The sequence below is a fragment of the Balaenoptera acutorostrata genome, chromosome 4 (assembly GCF_949987535.1).
Source record: "Balaenoptera acutorostrata chromosome 4, mBalAcu1.1, whole genome shotgun sequence".
NCBI lineage: Eukaryota > Metazoa > Chordata > Mammalia > Artiodactyla > Balaenopteridae > Balaenoptera > Balaenoptera acutorostrata.
The window spans coordinates 108,950,470-108,970,345 of NC_080067.1; the positions used below are offsets into that span (position 1 = coordinate 108,950,470).

The following is a 19,876-nucleotide window of genomic DNA, read 5'->3' on the forward strand; positions in this document are numbered from 1 at the left end:
GTAATTAAGGCGAGGTGGTGATTTCTTTGTATTGTGACTATACGGCCTCTATTTGCTAACCCAGAGAGTTTGGGGTGAAAAACTCAGTGAAGAATTTTGTGGGTTGTCTTTCCGTCTAATTTTGGGAGAGCTTTACCTGTTAATCCTTTCTCCAAGATTTGATCACTGACTTTGATTCAGGTCAGTACAGGCTGCTACCTAAGCTCAGCCACGCAGGTTCCTCCCGTCCCACCTGAGATCCGGGAGCCCATTTTCATTGCAGCCCCTCCCAGCAAGATTTCCTACCTAGGGAGAACAGCCAGTACAATGCTTTTTTAAAATTCCGTTGATTTTCTCAATAGTCTATGATAGTCATGAAAATATATTCTTTTCTTCTGTTAGGGAGTGGGGTGGATAAGTGAGGAGGTGAACAGGTAGGAGCCACATGAACAATTCAAGCCAGAACATCTGACTCCTATTCCTTCGTTGATATTATGTCAAGGAATGTCTGGCATTTCAGTGTTGTTCAGTGTGTGCCAAGATTTTGTCTGCGATAGCATTAGATAACCAAACCAGCTGTTAGCACTGAAGCTGGGGCTCTAGCTAGCACATGGAACAAAATTAGCAATATTAATACATTCAGCCTAATTCAAAATTATATATGCCTTGAGTATTAGTTTTCTATTGTTGCGTAACAAGTTACCACAAACTTAGCATCTTAAAACAACACAATTTATTATCTCATAGGTTCATAGGTCAGAAGTCCAGGCACAAGTTCAGGGAGCTGCTCCAGGTTCTCACATGGATAAAATCAAGGGGTCCACCAGAGCCGAGATCTCATTTGAAGCTTGGAATCTTCTTCCAAACTCATGGATTATTGGCAGAATTCTGTTTCTGGCAACTGTAGGTCTCAGGCCCTCAGTTGCTGAAGGCACCCACCATTCCCACCATGTGATGGTGGTTTGCTTCTAAAAAAATCAGCAGGAGGCATCTGCGGCTGCTTTTTGTCTCTACTATTTCTGAAGTCTGAACCTGGTGTACAAGGCTCATGATCTGGAGGCTTCCAAATCTTTTCCTCCAAATGAGCTTTCCCTGCCCCTCTTCTGAAAACTGGTCCTTCTCTGTCCTCTCTCCCTTGTGGTCTTTTCACATGCCAGTCCTCTTTTTTGAAAGACTCTTTCTCTTTATTGTCTTCTCCAACCATACCAGGTGATCTGTCCTTAGCCTTCTCAGACTTTAGGATACTTTATAAGATTTTGTTCCGTTTTTTTTTTTTTTTGGATCACGGATTGATGTGTGATAAAGGTTTCTAAGATCTTTATTTCCCCATTTATATTATAGGGTAATTTAGAAAACTGATATTTTCTTGGTGCTATTCTCTAATATTTAAATATATTTAGGGCTTTTTTTTTCATTCTTTTGCTTTATTGTTTATTTTATTCAAGGAATAAGCTGAAGTACTCTGTCTTATCTATGTGTTTTATGCTTTCACTAGAACTCTCTTATTTTTAGAATTAATGAAGGAGCAAATTAGCACATTATTGAATATAGGCATTAGTTTAAATTTTCCATAATCTTATGTTAATTAGGGTAAGATATGCTATGGTGTGATAACACTTTAATCCACAAATCTTCAAATTAGTCTCCAAATCACCAAATCTCAGTGACTTAGTAAAATAAGAGTTTATTTTTTAGTCATGTAAAGTTCAATGTGGTTTGTGTAAATCTCTTACATCTCTAGCTGTACCATCTGGAATGCATGGCATCCAATGTCCCCACAAGAAAGGAAGCAATGGAGGAGGCGTATTTGTTCTTTTTTTTTTTTTTAATGTCTTTATTGGAGTATAATTGCTTTACAATGGTGTGTTAGTTTCTGCTTTGTAACAAAGTGAATCAGCTATACATATACATATATCCCCATATCTCCTCCCTCTTGCATCTCCCTCCCACCCTCCCTATCCCACCCCTCTAGGTGGTCACAAAGCACTGAGCTGATCTCCCTGTGCTATGCGGTTGCTTCCCACTAGCTATCTATTGTACCTTTGGTAGTGTATATATGTCCATGCCACTCTCTCACTTCGTCCCAGCTTACCCTTCCCCCCTCCCAGTGTCCCCAAGTCCACGTCTGCGTCTTTATTCCTGTCCTGCCCCTAGGTTCTTGAGAACCATTTTTTTTTTTTTTTTTTTAGATTCCATATATATGTGTTAGCATACAGTATTTGTTTTTCTCCTTCTGGCTTACTTCACTCTGTATGACATACTCTAGGTCCATCCACCTCAGTACAAGTAACTCAGTTTCGTACTTGTTCTTAACCGTCTTAGTGCAGAAGTAACAAAACTCACATCTGCTTCCAATGCAAGGAAGCACATGGAATATTTGGTCAGCATTGTCTCTGTTACAAACATTTTTCCTCCAAGGTTAAGATTACTGTTTCTTCCTCTAAGAGAAGCACAAATACTTGTTGCCCATTTAAACCTTTGGTGATGTATATTACACAGGGTAAGGTTGCTTTAACTATCTGAATAAAATTTGTGATAGAGAGAGAGCATAATTAACATGCCTACGAACAGACCAGCTGATGACTTAGTATAATGACATTAAGTTGGCTATTAATGTGGCAGCTTGAAAAAAATATTGTAGCAGTTGATATTGAAATTACTCCTATGGTGAGAACTGTTATTATTTTAGAAATTGCCTTGAAAATGGCTTTAGATTTAGAAAGTAAAGTCCCCAAAACATGGTCTATAGCTTTACTATTCACGTGTAGTCCATAGACCAGCAGCAGCATTACCCGGGAGTTTATTAGGAATGAAGTATCTCTGACCCCACTTCAGACCTGCTGACTCAGAGTACGCATTTTAACAAGACCTTCAGGTAATCCCTACGCTTAAGAGTTTGAATCATTCTGGTCTGTAAGGCCATAGCAGAGAAGATAGATAAATGATTCTGCATAAGAAGTGAACAGAAATTTGCAGGGGTGGCAGTAGGCAGTGGCCAGAGAAAGAGAAGGGGAGAGGATGTCGGAGAAGGGAGAAAAGACGCTGAGCCCCATGGCAGGAGAACGCAGATGTAGGGAAGGTCTTCAGTAAAAAATTATTAGATGTGAGGGTAACAGAGGACCTTTAGGAACTGGGGTTTCTAAGTCTAACTTTAAAGTGCAAACGTTGCTTTAATTTTTTAAAGTTGCAGTTTTGTTTTTTCTAAACGTAATAAATTAAGTGTTATTAGGTCTAGTATGGGGAAAACCCCTTCATTTATATTACATTGTTCCAAATATAGAAATTGAAATCTCCAGGCTTGAGGGAAAATAAAATAAGGATAATTTATCCACATAGATTCTGAGTCTTTCTACGGAGGAGTGGTAATAGGAACCAGCTCTTACTGGTTCTAGGCCATTAGCATAATTCTTCTTAGTCCTCTGGTCCATTTTTTGGAATGGACTTTAAAAGGACACATTCAAGAACACTGGCTTTTAAATCTCCATAAAAATGGTAAAATTGTAACTTCCTGCAATTATATGATATTTTCCATCTTTCAAAATAACATATTTGGCATTTTTTCATTGAGTTTCACAGCTATTCCGTGATGTACCTTCCCTACTTTAGGAAAATGTTACGTTTTCTCTGCCTCTGTTTAAAGTCATTACCCACTCTTTCTCTTCCTATTCTCATTTGATTTTCTTGAAGAAATAGTTTATTCTGGAGGTCTCCTCTCTTCTCACCCTCCCACTGTATTGGGGACTGAGAATGTTAATGGTGATCCTATTGTTAAACCAACTGTATACATTTTAGCTCTCATCCTAAATAATAGTAATTAATATTAATAACTTCTTTGCAACATTTGACACTGTTGAAACTTATCCTTTTGAAATTGACCTCCTTTTATGTCTATAAGCATTATCTTCAAATTTTCTTTCTCTCTCTGTATACGTATGTGTTACTAATTCTATTTCTGTCGTTTTGATGATCTCTCCTTTTCCGTAAATGTTAGAGTTTCCTGGCGTTCCATTTTGACCTTCTGTCCTTATTGGACATCATTCCTCAACTTAAACTACCAGCTATATCCTACTATCTCCTTACATTTTTAAACCATTCAAGTAATCCATACTTAATATAATGTGCTAAAAAAATGCATCTGTAGTTTCACTAGCAAGAGACCTATGTAACATTTTGCTTTATATTCTTCTAAGCCCCTTTGTCTGTATATATACGTTCTTAGAAATTAAAATATATAAGGGAAAGAATGGAATTTTGCTCTGCATATTATTTGTAACTTGATATTTCATCTAAAAATGATAATTGTTTTTATATCAATAAATTAAAATCTGTCACACTTCAAAGTAGATTTATAATTTTCCTTTATATATGTTCATCATAATATATTTACTAAAATCATATTTTTGGACATTTAAATTATTTCCAATGTTTTGCTTGTATCAACAATATTGTGATGAACATATTCATGTATATTTTTTTACATATGTCCATGTTCATTTCCTCAGTTTAATGTCCTAGCAATGGAATTGTTAGCTGAATATCTAAAGAGTGCGCTTATTTTTTTTTTTAACTGGTGGAAAATCTTACTCTCAAATTAATGAAAAATTCTAAAAATATCTACCCAGGGGAAAAACACAATAGCAATAACAAAATACAGGAAACATCCAAAGGGAAAAATCATTTTGGCCTGTGGTAGACAACCTCCAAGGTGGCCCCCAATTACTGTTTTTTTTAAAAATTGTATTGAAGTACAGTTGATTTACAACGTTGTGTTAGTTTCTGGTTTACAGCAAAGTGATTCAGCTATACATACATATATATACATTTTCTCCCATATTCTTTTCCATTTTGGTTTATTACAAGATATTGAATACAGTTCCCTGTGCTATACAGTAGGACCTCGTTTTTTATCCATCCTATATATAACAGTTTAAGAGTGTGCCTATTTTGCAGGTTTTAGACACATATTGTTAGATTTCCCTTGGAAATCTGATTTTAAAAGTAGATTTTAAGCGTCTAATTTCTCTCATCTTTGCCAACATTGGATATTAACTTTTAAAATCTTTGTCAGTGTGATAGGAATGAAAAAGGGCTGACTTTTTGGGGGGTGGGGAGTAGTCCATTCTGTTTTTCAGTTCATCCATTAATGTTTTTATTTTGAAATCATATTTTAGTTCTCTACTTCTTTTTCATAGCATACTTTTGTTTTATGGATGACAGGTTCTCTCAATTTATTTAGGATATTAGTTATAGATTTTTTAAAGTTATCTTCTGTGTCTTCAATTATCTCTATTTCCTTTGGAGTCTGTATGTTCCTCTTGACCTTCTCTTTCATGTTATTAATTTTATGAAAATATCTAGTGATTTTTAGCTGTTATTTCATATTTTTTGAAGACAGTCCTAAGTTGATTAGATTGACTAGGTAGCTGGCTTAGGGTTCTACTGTGGTTGTTGAGGTCTGTTTTTCTAACAGGACATTGCTTTTGGGAAACGTTATCAGTCCTAGGTAACTGGGCAGGCTTCTCTTTAGGAGACTTTGTGGGAATTGGTCGAGGGCAATTGTCAAGGTAAGGAGGACATGACTCTTTGAAAATAACTCTTTCTAGTTGCGCTACTAACTTTCTCCCACATGGTATATGTTAAATGCACCTTTCCTTATTACTTGTTTTATTTTCCTTCTTTTCCTCGACTCCTTATCCCAATCATTTTCTCTCCTTTCCTAAGTTATCATTTTACTCCATTGTTATTTAGACTGTGTCTTATGGCCTTTTAGAAAGTCAACAGGGAGTTCTGAAAGGCTGGTAGAAATTATATTGAATTATAAACACCTACTCGATGCTTTACCAATATTCCAAATAATCTCATTTCCACATCAGCACTTAAAAAATAGTAATATCCTAAGAGTCAAAAGGGAAGCCATTAAGATCTAGAGTCTTTCTAAGCCTCTAAGTGCGCTTCAGACTTGCTTATTGGGGAGATCTGGGAGATGTTGCAGGAAGTGGGGTATTGCAGAATTAGGCCAGCTCTCTTATTGTTGCCTTTTGCTTTTCCAAACATAAATACAGACACAGGCCTGTGAACTAATTATATTAATTGATGCCACCCTAACAAAATAGGTCAAATAGAACAAAAACAAGACGTTTACTGTGCTGTAACCTCTTGCTACGTGACATCAAATCAGATGGTGTTTTGGTGTCCTAATGTGTAGGAGATAAAAAAGACAAAGCAAGCTGACTACATGAATATCTTGCTGCACATCCTAAAAAGAGACCTCCCATTGTACCCTAAGAAAGTGTAGCCAGTGTGCAGTGTAGTGGTCTAGAGAAGAAAAGACAGGGCTCTAGAAATTTCCTCTTCAGACCTTGCCAAAATCTAAACTCTGAGTTCCTTCAAAAGAAGTACCTTAATTTATCACTTACCAAGAACAAACACATGACATAACAGAAATGGACATTGTAGTTTTTTTCTGGGTAATAAGCTGCCTGTTCTGTCTTTTGGGTAGACGTATTTGTTGTTTTGGAAGGAAAAACTATTGAATAAAATGTACTGCTTTCTCTGTCTATGGCTAAAGCAAAGGTTTAATCTTGGGGAGAATTGGTTAGAGTGTTTGATTTACTCTTTTTTTTCCCCTAGACTAGGGGCTGTAAATTAGTTACAATTAAATCTTCAAGTAAGGAGAGGTCCGTTTCACTTCTGTTGTGGCTGAACAGTTCAAGCATTGTTTCCCTACCCATTCATTGATCTGTTCCAGAATGGGGGTCAATGGTCACATTTTTTTAATGACACTGGCTTTCCTACTTCTAAATAAATGCCAACCCTCATCCTTTCTAATCCAAATGTTATAGAACTCACCTTTATATGTGCAACATATAATTCACAGATTATATCCTCTTTTTGTTTCCCAGATTTTAAACCTATCCAGACCTACCTCTTATGATATTTGATTCTCTTAAATTATTTCTCATCAGCCTATTTATTGCTTAGTCCTCTTGAAGGACAGAGGCATGGTTCACCGTTACAGAATACTTTTTCTAAAGTTTTTCTAACCCTTAATATAATAATATGAGAAGAAACAGTTGCTCAGCGGCATAGTCCTCAATACTAAACAAAATGTGAAATGTAGAGAAGCGTTAGGTAGTATATTAGTTCTCTTTTAAAAAAATAAACTTTACTTTAAAAAAATTGAAGTATAACATACATACAGACATAGCATTTATTTCTGAAGGTTAACACAAGCTTTTCTTAAAGTTGGTAATAATTATGTAGGCTGATGAATGCCTAATTAAAAATCTATTTTGATTTTTTCTTAGCCCTTGCAAACTTCACATTTTTTAATATCCCTCCTCAATTATAAATCTTCTGTGGTATGAATCTTTTTGATAAAAATGAAAGATTTTATACTTAATTAATATGTGATTATTTAAAATAAAATTGTAAAATAAAATTTCCCATCATTATTAACTAATGGTTTTCCTATATCATGCAATTCTATTTTTATCAGTCTTTTTGTAAGCAAAGCATGCCATTTCAACAGTTGAGACACAGGAGGCACAATTATATCTCAAAGTATTATCTAACTGTTCTATTTGTACATTGAATGCCATTTTCCCTGACCCCGTCCCACAGTGAAGAAGAAACAAAGATTCAAACACTCTGCCAAACCAAATGCTAGCCTAAAATTCCCTTCTCAGACACATTCTTTTAGGGACAGTTTTTCATTCTTGGGATGCCAAATAACAAGGGCCAAAAGAGAGACAGAAAGCAGAATTTAAAAAGAGAAGAGCTCTTGGAGGGAGGAATGTGAGAACCATCTTTGCAAAGACAAGACAGCAGAATGGAAGAGATTCAGAGGATGAACTATCCTAAAGCTTAGAACTCCTCCTCTTAGACCCACATCTGACTGATCAGTTTTGGACAACCTGCAGCTCTGTGGTCCTGACGCCTCTGAACAGAGGGTGGCAAGCTTGGACAACTAAGTGGAAAAGGGGATTTTAACATTTTTCATTAATCCTTGACCAAGGTCAAACTGAATTGAACTGTGAGGGAATTTTCCTGTGAGTAGAGGCAATGCTAACCCCACTATCCTTATTACAGATGCTTAAGTGAAGTACCAACAACAATAAATTACTTTCTGTTATACAGTCAAATTTATGTTGAAAAAAAAATTGGTCCCCACAGAAAATATTGAAGGGAACATATGAAGGCTGTGAAGACAATTTCAAAAAAGAATTCTAGTTAATGTTTGCATAATGGTTTATGTTATTGACATAATTGTTCAACTTCTATGGTCACTGTTCAGATTAAGTTAAAAAAATCAAGCAGATTCAGTCATATTTCTAATCTCGAAAGACTCATAACTAAACATTATAGCCTAAAAATTTGAATCTGAATGTAACACTTTTCCAGCACATAGTTGTGTTTTCACAAGGACTTTCTTGAAAAACTTCTTGATCTAAAGAAGTGAAACAAATAATTAGAGACAATGTGGTAATGCAGAAAGAGAATGGGTTTTGGAGGTAGGCTTGATTGACTGTTCTCAGTTGTGTGAACTTGGTAAGATTAAACTCAACTTCTCTGAGTTTCAGTTAGTTCATGAGTATAACAGATGTGATAGGATTAATAGGAGATAATGCAAAAAGAGCATTTATATGCTTACGGTGCCATAGTTATTATGATGATAAATAATGGAACTTTTTAGACATTCCTGCGTGCCAGCAGGGTAGATGTTTTTGGGCAGATAGACTTTGAGCCAGCCGATAAAAACACTTTGGAACATATATTTGTCTCATCCTACAGTTCTGTAGTTCTTAGTTTGGATCTGTGATATCATGTTTGTATCTTTTTGACAAGGAATAGTAGACTCCTTTGAAAGCACACTCTGTTAGATGGATGGATCTTTTTTATAAAGGACAGTAAATGTCTTATTTAAGATGCCAAACATGTCCACTACACAACCACATAATTTATTCTTTTAAATCAAGTACATTGTGGGCATTTAAGTGGCAGAATACATAGAAGAAAGAGCACTGGACTAGGAGGATGGGTACATTTAAATTCCTGTCCCAATAGCACAACTTTGTAGCTCTATGACCTTGAAAAAAGCATGTAACCTCTTTTATCTCCCATTTCTTCAGTAGGAAGATGGGGATGATAATTCTGTCCTGTAATATATTTCATTATTTATGTGAGGATCAAATGAAATCATTAATATACACTTTGAAAATTTTTAAGTATCATGCCAATTGGAAGTATTATTGAGGTGAACCCAGATGAACTAAAACATAAACTTTCAAATTTAGGCAAAATTTATTTAGGCAAAATTATTTTTTAAATTATTAGCTTCATTATCCTTTAGGTCAGAGGTGTAACAATTTTCATTTTTAATATTCCTCTTATCATCTGAGACAGTGAAACTTCTCCCTCTTTTTTGAAAAACAGCAGCAAATAGTAATGGATGGTTGCAGGTCTGAGCATTGGGATGCCTGTGATCTAAGTTGTACTTTTGCTATTTATTAGCTTTAGAGCTAATATCTTGTATGCTCCTGATTTTCATCATCTCTGAAATAATGGAGGTTACTTTGTTTCCTTCCAGTTTTATAAATGTATGTGAGCATTCCTTTAAACCACACCTTGCTTCTCCCTGGACAATTGAGAACTTCCCCAAACATGAATATAGGATGTGTTATTACAGCTGGTCTGTGTCCTGCAGTGGGGGCCCTTATAGGGAAAGAGGTATTCCTGAATATCAGTGTTAACCTCTGCATTCCAAAACTTAATATTCTGTAAGGAAGAAATGCCAAGGAGTGATGTTTATGTTTTGTTTTCCAACTGCATTTGACCTTGATTGTATTATTATTGTATCAAAACATTTATCTTTAATACAAAGTGTTATTGTTTTTTCAGAAAGACTCACATATTTGCTTTGAAGTTCAGAAGGGCCAAGTTTTTGCTATATTTATTATCAGGTAGCATGCTTAAAACTATTTCAAATAAATGAGATAATTGCACTGTCAGACCCTTTCATTGTTGATTGGGCTGCGATTTATCAGTTAGCTATACACTTGGCGGGTGGCATGCTCACAGAATAACATCTTTTAGATGCACACAGCCTTGATTTGATCTTGAGCAGTGATAAAGATGGTGAGAGATAGGGTTAAAAATATAACTCAAACACTTTTGTTAGTTAATTATCACATTTAAACTTCTGTTTTGGTAAGTGAGAAAACCCATATAAAATTAAAATAGATAAATAAATAAATGTAATTCTCTCTTTTTTTAAAAATAAATTTATTTATTTATTTGGCTGTGTTGGGTCTTTATTTCTGTGCGAGGGCTTTCTCTAGTTGCGGCGAGCAGGGGCCACTCTTCATCGCGGTGCACGGGCCCCTCACTGTCGCGGCCTCTCTTGTTGCGGAGCACAAGCCCCAGACGCGCAGGCTCAGTAGTTGTGGCTCACGGGCCCATTTGCTCCGCGGCATGTGGGATCTTCCCAGACCAGGGCTCGAACCCGTGTCCCCTGCATTGGCAGGCAGACTCTCAACCACTGCGCCACCAGGGAAGCCCTGTAATTCTCTCTTGAAAGATGTTCAGTTATTCAACTAATAATTATGGTGAGTGTTAATTAGTCCTTTTGCTTTTCTTTTTCTTCATTCTATTGTCAACTTTTGATTAATTCTTATTTACAGAGTTATAAGAAAAATAAGAGAAAAATAAATTTAGCTATTTATATTATTTGCTTATCTTCCTAGTCAAAGAACCATTTGTGGTTAAAAATCAGGATTAAAAAAAGTTATTTGTAGATTTTACTTATGATTTAAAATGTTTTCATTAAAAAACAATGTTGTATTCACATTCTAAAATGATAAGACCCAAACTTCATACTCTCCATTCTTTTCTTCAAATATAATTGCAGATTGTAGCTTGAGTGTCTTTTCTCTGTATTTGTCCACATGATGTTTACATATCTACAAGTATGGCTGGTATATATAGGATTATGCTATAGATGTAGCATCTACAATTTGCACTTTTTAATTTAATAGTATATCTTGGAGATCTTCAGTGCAAAAGTATCTTCCTTCTTTTGAATAGCCACATATTATTCTACTGTACAAATGTATTATATAGTTTATTTTTTCATTCCCTTCTTATTAGGTATTTAGGTCATTTCTAATTTTTTTTTTTTTTTTTTTTGGCTGCGTTGGGTCTTTGTTGCTGTGTGCGGGCTTTCTCTAGTTGCAATGAGCGGGGACTACTCTTCGTTGCGATGCGCGGGCTTCTCATCGTGGTGGCTTCTCTTGTTGTGGAGCGTGGACTCTAGGTGTGTGGGCTTCAGTAGTTGTGGCTCGCGGACTGTAGAGCGCAGGCTCAGTAGTTGTGGTGCACGGGCTTAGTTGCTCCGTGGCATGTGGGATCTTCCCGGAAGAGGGCTCGAACCCATGTCCCCTGCATTGGCAGGCGGATTCTTAACCACTGTGCCACCAGGGAAGTCCTCTAATTTTTGGATAACACAAACAATCTTCTTCTTTTTTTTTTTTTTTTCTGGTTGCTTTGGGTCTTCATTGCTGCGCGTGGGCTTTCTCTAGCTGTGGTGAGCAGGGGGCTACTCTTCATTGCTGTCCATGGGCTTCTCATTGCAGTGGCTTCTCTCGTTGCCGAGCACGGGCTCTAGGCGCGTGGGCTTCAGTAGCTGCGGAGCAGGCTCAGTAGTGGTGGTGCACGGGGTTAGTTGCTCTGCGGCATGTGGGATCTTCCCGTACCAGGGATCGAACCCATGTCCCCTGAATTGGCAGGCGGATTCTTAACCACTGTGCCACCAGAGAAGTCTCCAAACAATCTTTCAATAAACATTCTATACATACCTTTTTTAACAACAGTTGCATATCTGTAGGACCTACTTAGAAGCAGAATTGTTGAATTGAAGAGTATATGTATTTTTAATTTTCAGATACTACCAAATTACCTTCAAATGATACCTGTCAGTTTATATTCCTACCACCATTGTACAAGAATACTTGTTTCCTCTTACACTCACCATACTTATCTGTCTTTTAAATTTTTGCAAATCTATTAGGCAAAAATCCAATTGTTTTTAAAAATTTGTGTTAAACATCTTTTCACATGTTTATTGGCTACTTTAATTTTTCTCTGTAGTGATGTGTAAATGGTATCGCTTTGTTTATATTTTATTTATATTATTTATTTTGTTTTTAACCTTGCACACATTCATGTATTGGTTGGCATATTGTTGTATTATTTTTTCTTTAATTTGCAAAAGTTGTTTATAAATTCTGGATGTAATTTTTTCTGTTATATATGATGGAAATATTTTCCTGCAATCTGTTGCTTGATGTTGAACTTTGTTATTTTTATCGTCGTTTGTCAACTGCTTAAAATTTTTTATATACTCAAAGTTACTGATTTTTTCTCTTCTGTATTTTGTGCTTTGCATAAGGTCTTCCTTTTGCCATGGAATTTTATTTTCTTGTTTGTATAAATAACCAGGTGTTTTAGCCTATCAAGTATCTTTCAAATAGCTGATGGGACTGTACTGCATTTCTCTTTCTCCACAGAGATCACACAAGTTTTCCATTAAAACTGAGAAAGTTTGTTACTCTAGCTTTAAAGATGCTGTGGCTATGACTTTATAGTCATTTCAGCATGATGCTTTTACCAATGTAATCATAACGAGGTAAACATGAAATTATTGTTTGGTATGTTTGACCTCAAGCATAAGCTTGAATAATTTGTGTAGATCATTAGACAAGCGCTGTAGCTACACACCAAACTGCTCTTTGAGTTGTTAACCAAAGTGCTTATGTATCCACGTGTTTTCCTCAGTTCAACCTTACTGAGGCAGGCATAACTTTAATTTTTATTTATTTAATACATTTATTTATTTATTTATTTTTGGCTGCACTGGGTCTTCGCTGCTGCACGCGGGCTTTTTCTAGTTGCGGCGAGCAGGGGCCACTCTTCGTTTTGGTGCGGGGGCTTCTCATTGTAGTGGCTTCTCTTGATGAGGAACACAGGCTCTAGGAGCGTGGGCTTCAGCAGTTGCAGCACATGGGCTCAGTAGTTATGGCTTGTGGGCTCTAGAGCGCAGGCTCAGTAGTTGTGGCACATGTGCTTAGTTACTCTGTGGCATGTGGGATCTTCCCAGACCAGGCCTCGAACCCATGTCCCCTGCATTGGCAGGCGGATTCTTAACCACTGTGCCACCAGGGAAGTCCTAAGGCAGGCATAACTTTAAATGGCATACAATTTACCGGCAGAAAATGATTTATATAATATATCATTGCTTAATATAATATTTTAGGTGGAGAAATGAAAGATTTGTTCATGTAAACTTTTTTTTTTTTTCTTCAGTTTTGTCAAAGCAACATGCTTCACAAGTCCTGGTTAGGAAAAGCCGTGCAAATTCTTTGATTGAAGAAACAAAAAAGGGTAATCTTGAAAGAGAATGCATTGAAGAACTGTGCAATAAAGAAGAAGCCAGGGAGGTCTTTGAAAATGACCCTGAAACGGTAAGAATTCATGAAAAGTGGTAAGTTAACATACCTAGACATACAGTTACAGATGGAATGTTTGCAGCTTGAGTCTGTGTTCCCTTGTGTTTCTTTTTAAAGTTAATGATTGTGTATATCACCTTCCGCATGTACCCACTGAAGCGTTTCAGGAGGAATTACCTTCAAAGGAAAGTGGGCTTGTTAGGGAGACACTATTTGCCAAAACCAATGTGCTCTGACCAAACTATAATTCAGCTGTACCTAATTATCACAAATAGTATGAACCTCATGGTTTGTAACTACTTTCTCCCAACCAGGATTTTGTAGTGTTAGGCGAGGGGAGGGCACCTCAAGTGTGTGTGTGTGCGTGTGCATGTGTGTGTGTGTGTGTGTGTGTGTGACTACATTGTTATCACTATGCTTCATTAATTCTCTCCATTGGCATTTTAAACCAAACTTTAGAAAACAGAGCCTCTAATTCAGAGCTCGGTACATAATAGGTACTCAGTAAATGCTTAATAAAGGATTCATTACAGTACTGTGTTCCCTGAGAATACTTTTAATTTATTCCATAAACTCTTGGGAAGTTTCCTCAGCCCACTGTAAATCATCAATAATCCCTGCGGTTGGAATTTATACCTTTAGTGTATAAATTTTTCCAGTTTAGTCTAGAATAAAATAATCACAAAGACCCCTAAATATCATACAGAAATATGGGACCCCTAGATCTGATCTTTAGTCCCCTAATTTTCCTAGAGAAGGGGGTTCTTTAACATGTTCTGTGGGTAGCAGGAATATAAATAGTGCCTCTACGAATTGGGATGAAGAATTCAAGTTTGATAACCTTCAGGGTTACCTCAGATTTTTTTCCCTGAGATGAACTGTATAACCAAAAGGAAATGAGGGAGAAAACATACACAAAGTACCTCCTTTACCTCTGCCTTAGCTCCTGGAACCATGAGACTAGATGAGCCGTAACAAGCAGGAACCATTTGTCTATAGTTAGAGAACTTGTCCAAGACAGTAATAACTTGTGTTTTCTGGGATTGCCCTTTAATCCTCTTACCTCCACCTACTCTAATAGGTTCAAAGGGAATTTTTCCCAAGCTACCCGAAGATTCATTTTTAACACTCTCCAAGATTGAATCAAAATGTTTGTCTTAGTTTTGTCACCTGTTGTGGAAAAGCAATTAAGACAAAAATATTTTATTTCACACAATATAACAGTGTACTCATATTGTGTAGGAAACAGATAAACACACACACACACATGTATATACAAATTTCTTTTTATTATGGAAATTATAAATATATCCCGAAGTAGGGAGAACAATATAATAAACCCCAATATACCTACTTTCCCTTTCAATGATCATCAACAATCTGCCATTCTTGTTCTGCCTATTCTCTACCCCACCCACTCTAAGTTTTGTTTTGTTTTGCTGGAACATTTTAAGGCAAGCCTGCATGCTCAAGATTTCATTTGATTGTATTACCCATAAATACTTGAGCATGTATATCTAACACTGTAAATATGTTCTCATAGCTTAGCCTCTGGGTAGCAAATGGGGAGTGAGACAGACGCCATATGGAGGGGAGAGAAAAGAGTAGAGAAAAGAAACTCATTTATGTGCTTCCTCTCCTCTACTCATTCTGACAGTGGTGTTATTGACAGAAGAGAAAGAGATGATGGAGAGAGTAAGGAAGAAATGGGAGAAATGAAAGAAAAAAAAACATTTGTTATTGCTTTTCACTTTCTATCCTGCTCCAGACACTCCCTGCCCACATGCCTCATACCCTACTCCACACTCCCAGTCACCACCTTATTGCTTGTCTCCCCACCGTCCCTAATACAGTCTTTTCACCATTACATCATCTCCTTTTGAACCAATTCATCATTGTTTATATCCTGGCTTTTGTTCTGTGGATGACAACACTGATGTCTGAATTGCTTAGTGGGAGATCTCATCCTTGTAAAGTAGTAGCTAAGTGTTGTGTAGGTTTATATGTGAGAGGAGGAAGGAATGAGGATTTTAATTGTGTCCTGGATGAAAGTTATGTTCTGTCCTTGAGGTTGTTTTTGTGTAGAAACACTGGTTTCTCATGAGGGGTTCTTATGCTATTAATGCTGCATATTGGACGTATTATGGCTTAAGAAGGCTTTTGTGAACTAGCCTGGGAACCTTACCATCAGAAATCATTTTTAACATTTTTCTCCTTTTGCTGAAGTGCTTTCCTAGTCCAAATTACTGATTTACAGAAAAATTCTTGGTACATAACCAATTTATAAGTAAGGTATTACATGTACATAAGATGCTAAAAGGTAAATGTCCACTTTAATTCAATTCAAATTATGTTACTGTTATTCAGCAATGAATCTGGTGTGTGTACTCAGCATGATGTGAGGTGTATCAAATGGGTATCTAACCATCATGGAAAAATTAAAAGATTTACAAAAAGGGGGCATATATAGTCACATTTAACATCTTCAGTGGAGCCTGTTTTCAGTTTACAAGCCTTTGAAACATGATTTAATTGATCAATATTGCTTTAAGCCTAAGCATCTTATGGCTTAATGTTATTAGTCATCTACTCCTGGTATATATTTTACTATAGAAAAAATGTTATAATGTAGAAATGACAGTTATATGTAATTTATTGCATCTTTAATATAAAAACACATTTTAAAATCGTTTTAACTTTATAGTGAAATTTAGATTTGCTAAGATATATTTTTTCTTTTCTTTTTTTTTCTAGGAATATTTTTATCCAAAATATTTAGGTAAGTTCAAAGGACCTCAATCAGATAATCTTAGAAATGGAAGAAAACTAAAATATGATGAAGTCCAATCCTCCACTCATATATATTCCATCCAGTACAATTTCATTAGCGTTGGGAGTAAAATCTCTCTCATTCTATATGCAAATTTTCTGTCCTTTTATTTAAAGTCATGTAGATGAATTTGGGATGGTTCTTTTAATTACTATGTGACATTTTGACTTTTAGTCTTTTTCAATTTTTTTGTCTTTCTCATAAAGAGTCACTGAGTTGATGCAAAATTATATTTAGGTACCAGAATATTCTCTATAAGTACATGAGTTTTCATGGGTCATCTTTATTTATTTATTTATTTATTTATTTATTTATTTATTTATGGCTGCATTTGTCTTCGTTGCTGCGCGCGGGCTTCTCACTGTGGTGGCTTCTCTTGTGGCGGAGCACGGGCTCTAGGCGTGCAAGCTTCAGTAGTTGTGGCTCGCAGGCTCTAGAGCGCAGGCTCAGTAGTTGTGGCGCACAGGCTTAGTTGCTCTGTGGCATGTGGGATATTCCCGGACCAGGGATCAAACCCGTGTCCCCTGCATTGGCAGGCTGATTCTTAACCACTGTGCCACCAGGGAAGCCCTCATGGGTTATCTTTTAATGAAAGGAAAGATCTCTACACTCTCCAGAGCTTGTGACATAATTATCATTTAAATATTGATAGAAATTATTAACAACTTCCTACTTTGCAACACCATTTCCTCATTTCCTACAATATCCCATCCATGTTTTGCCTTTGGATACAAAAGCGAAAGGAGTGAGGTAGCATTTCCATATCTAAAGAGATTAGATGATTTCAACTAAATGTCAATTAAAAGGCTACAGTTTGTTTTAAATAAAGATAAAAATATTTTATTAATATTTTTTTTGAGATTTGTCAGCATTTCCAAAGAATGAAAGTGGAGTATCATTTGTACATGTCTTTCTGATGAGATTCTCTGTAGGTCCAGCCCACAGAGGTTTGCTCTCCCTCCTCCTTTGAGCTCAGAATAGTCCCCATCTGTGCATCTTTCTACCCCACTCTCATGCCAGCCAACGTGAAACTCCAAGGCCTGCAAAACGGAAAAGTAAATCTTCCTTGAAAAAAAAAGTAGGAATGTACTCTGATATACATTAATAACTATGCAATTTAGTGTTCATCTAATTTAGCAAATAACTATTTCTATTAAATTCTCATTTCTCGTGAAATTTTAGGGTTTAATTATAGTTTAGGGTATTACACGTTGTTTTTGTTTTACTTCTGAATACCCATGCAGAGATTCCAGAGACCATCTGTAGATAGGGGACTATATATACCTTTCCCCCTTTCCTAGGTAGCCTTACATTGAATTGATGGTATGTACTTCCATTTACCCTTCAGGACAATTAACAAGATAAGAGCCCAACATCATTGGGAGAAGACCCTTTCTGAACCAAGTGCTCTTTTTCATAGTTCCTGAAGTGGTTACTCTTCCCTTTTTTGAGTGTCCACGATGGTGTGAATCTTATTTTTGTGGCACATCCGGAGTCAAGGAGACCCAGCTGTAATACACTGCCTCTCATTTCACCCTCTCATCAACTGCAGGACATCGGTTCAGTGGTATCTCTCTTTAGAACTCCATAGCATGACCCGTTTCTGTTCTTGGGCTGCTGGGTGTTTTCCAGTTGACTTATTATAATTTCTTTTTATTAATTCCAATCGAACATTTATCTCCCGCAAGATCTTAAAATTACTTAACCTCTATGAGCTATAGTTTTCCAATTTGTCAAATGGATAGTAACAATTTACCTAATACGTTTCTAGCAAGAAATAAAATGAGGCAATGTTTTCAAAGCACTTAGTAAAATATGTCATGCTAGTTCTCTTCATTTTTTTCCCTTAACTTCTCCTCTAGTCCCATTTTCTTTTCTCTCCTTACCTTCCCTCTTCTAGCTGCTAATAACAGACTTAAGCAGTTTCATTCAAATTTGGAAAGAGGATACTATAAAAATTGTGTAGTGGTATTATTTATGACTTTAGATATGAAAATTCAACAAGATTTTCTAAAAACTTTAGCTGTCGTATCTGAGATATACATCCATGAAAAACATTTCTTCTTTGTAAAGTTATGCTTTGACTCCTTACTTTCTAAAGCAAAAATTAAAGGTTTATACTCTTAAAGTCAAGAAAAGATAGACCATCAGGACTATTTCAGTCTCTCCATTTTAGGTAGGAATTTAAATATTTTGTAATTAAAATAGACAATATTTGGCTGTTAAAAATTATAAGCTTACATTAAAAATATAGTATTAATCCTTGTTTCTTAGGTCCATGTAATGAGGCTGTGTTTCTGCAGGCATCAACACTCTGGAAGATAACGTACCTTTTTTTTTTTTTTTTTTTTTATAACAATGGGAATGCCAGGTTTTTTGCCTATATTTTTGTTTTTTAATAACAATGTGATATTGAGGTATAGGCTTGTTTCTTTCTTTTTTTTTTTGTAAAGAATTTCACTTATTTATTTATTTATTTATCTATTTTTGGCTGTGTTGGGTCTTCGTTTCTGTGCGAGGGCTTTCTCCAGTTGCGGCAAGCGGGGACCACTCTTCATCGCGGTGCGCGGGCCTCTCACTATCGCGGCCTCTCTTGTTGTGGAGCACAGGCTCCAGACGCGCAGGCTCAGTAGTTGTGGCACACGGGCTTAGCTGCTCCGCGGCATGTGGGATCCTCCCAGACCAGGGCTCGAACCCGTGTCCCCTGCATTGGCAGGCAGACTCCCAACCACTGCGCCACCAGGGAAGCCCCTGGAAGATAACGTACCTTTGATCACAGAGTACATTTGGATAAACATAAATAATATTTTAATACAACATTATGTGTTTTGGAAAAGTTAGATAAAATCTTTTCCTTTTTTTCCTTCCATTCCTCTCAACTGCCTCTGTTCCCACCCAACTTTCTCTTTTATTTGCCTATCTTATTTGGAAGCATGATAGAAAAGCCAAGTCCTAAAAAAAAAAAATAATAATAATATGATGTGGACTCTAGTCTCAGACATAAAAATTTCTACTGTGTCGGTTTAGGAAACTTATTTAACTTTTCAGGTTCTGTATTTAAGTTACACTGTAACTATATTTTCTAACTTCAGAGCTGTTGGGAATATCAAATAAGTATATGTATGTAGATAGATTTTTTTATGTCAAACTTTCTTCAGATGTAAAGTATTATTATTAATTGACTTATATAATGAAACAAAAAATATACTTTTAAAAATATTTATTTATTTTATTTATTCATTTTTGGTTGTGTTGGGTCTTCATCGCTGCACACGGGCTTTCTCTAGTTGCAGTGAGCGTGGGCTACTCTTCATTGCAGTGTGTGGGCTTCTCATGGCGGTGGCTTCTCTTGTTGCAGAGCATGGGCACTAGGCACATGGGCTTCAGTAGTTGTGGCACGCAGACTCAGTAGTTGCGGCTCGCTGGCTCTAGAGCGCAGGCTCAGTAGTTGTGGCACACGAGCTTAGTTGCTCCACGGCATGTGGGATCTTCCCAGACTAGGAATTTAACCCGGGTCCCCTGCATTGGCAGGCAGATTCTTAACCACTGTGCCACTAGGGAA

The 19,876-nt window shown here is 36.5% G+C and overlaps 1 protein-coding gene across 1 annotated transcript in view; it reads left to right on the forward strand.

The window, feature by feature from the left end:
• PROS1 (protein S) overlaps positions 1–19,876 on the forward strand; it is a 61,791-nt gene that overhangs the window by 8,601 nt on the left and 33,314 nt on the right. The window contains exons 2-3 of the mRNA XM_007164082.3: positions 13,342–13,499; positions 16,239–16,263. Of these exons, the coding sequence (XP_007164144.2) occupies positions 13,342–13,499; positions 16,239–16,263 (183 nt within the window). The remainder of the gene's footprint in view (positions 1–13,341; positions 13,500–16,238; positions 16,264–19,876) is intronic.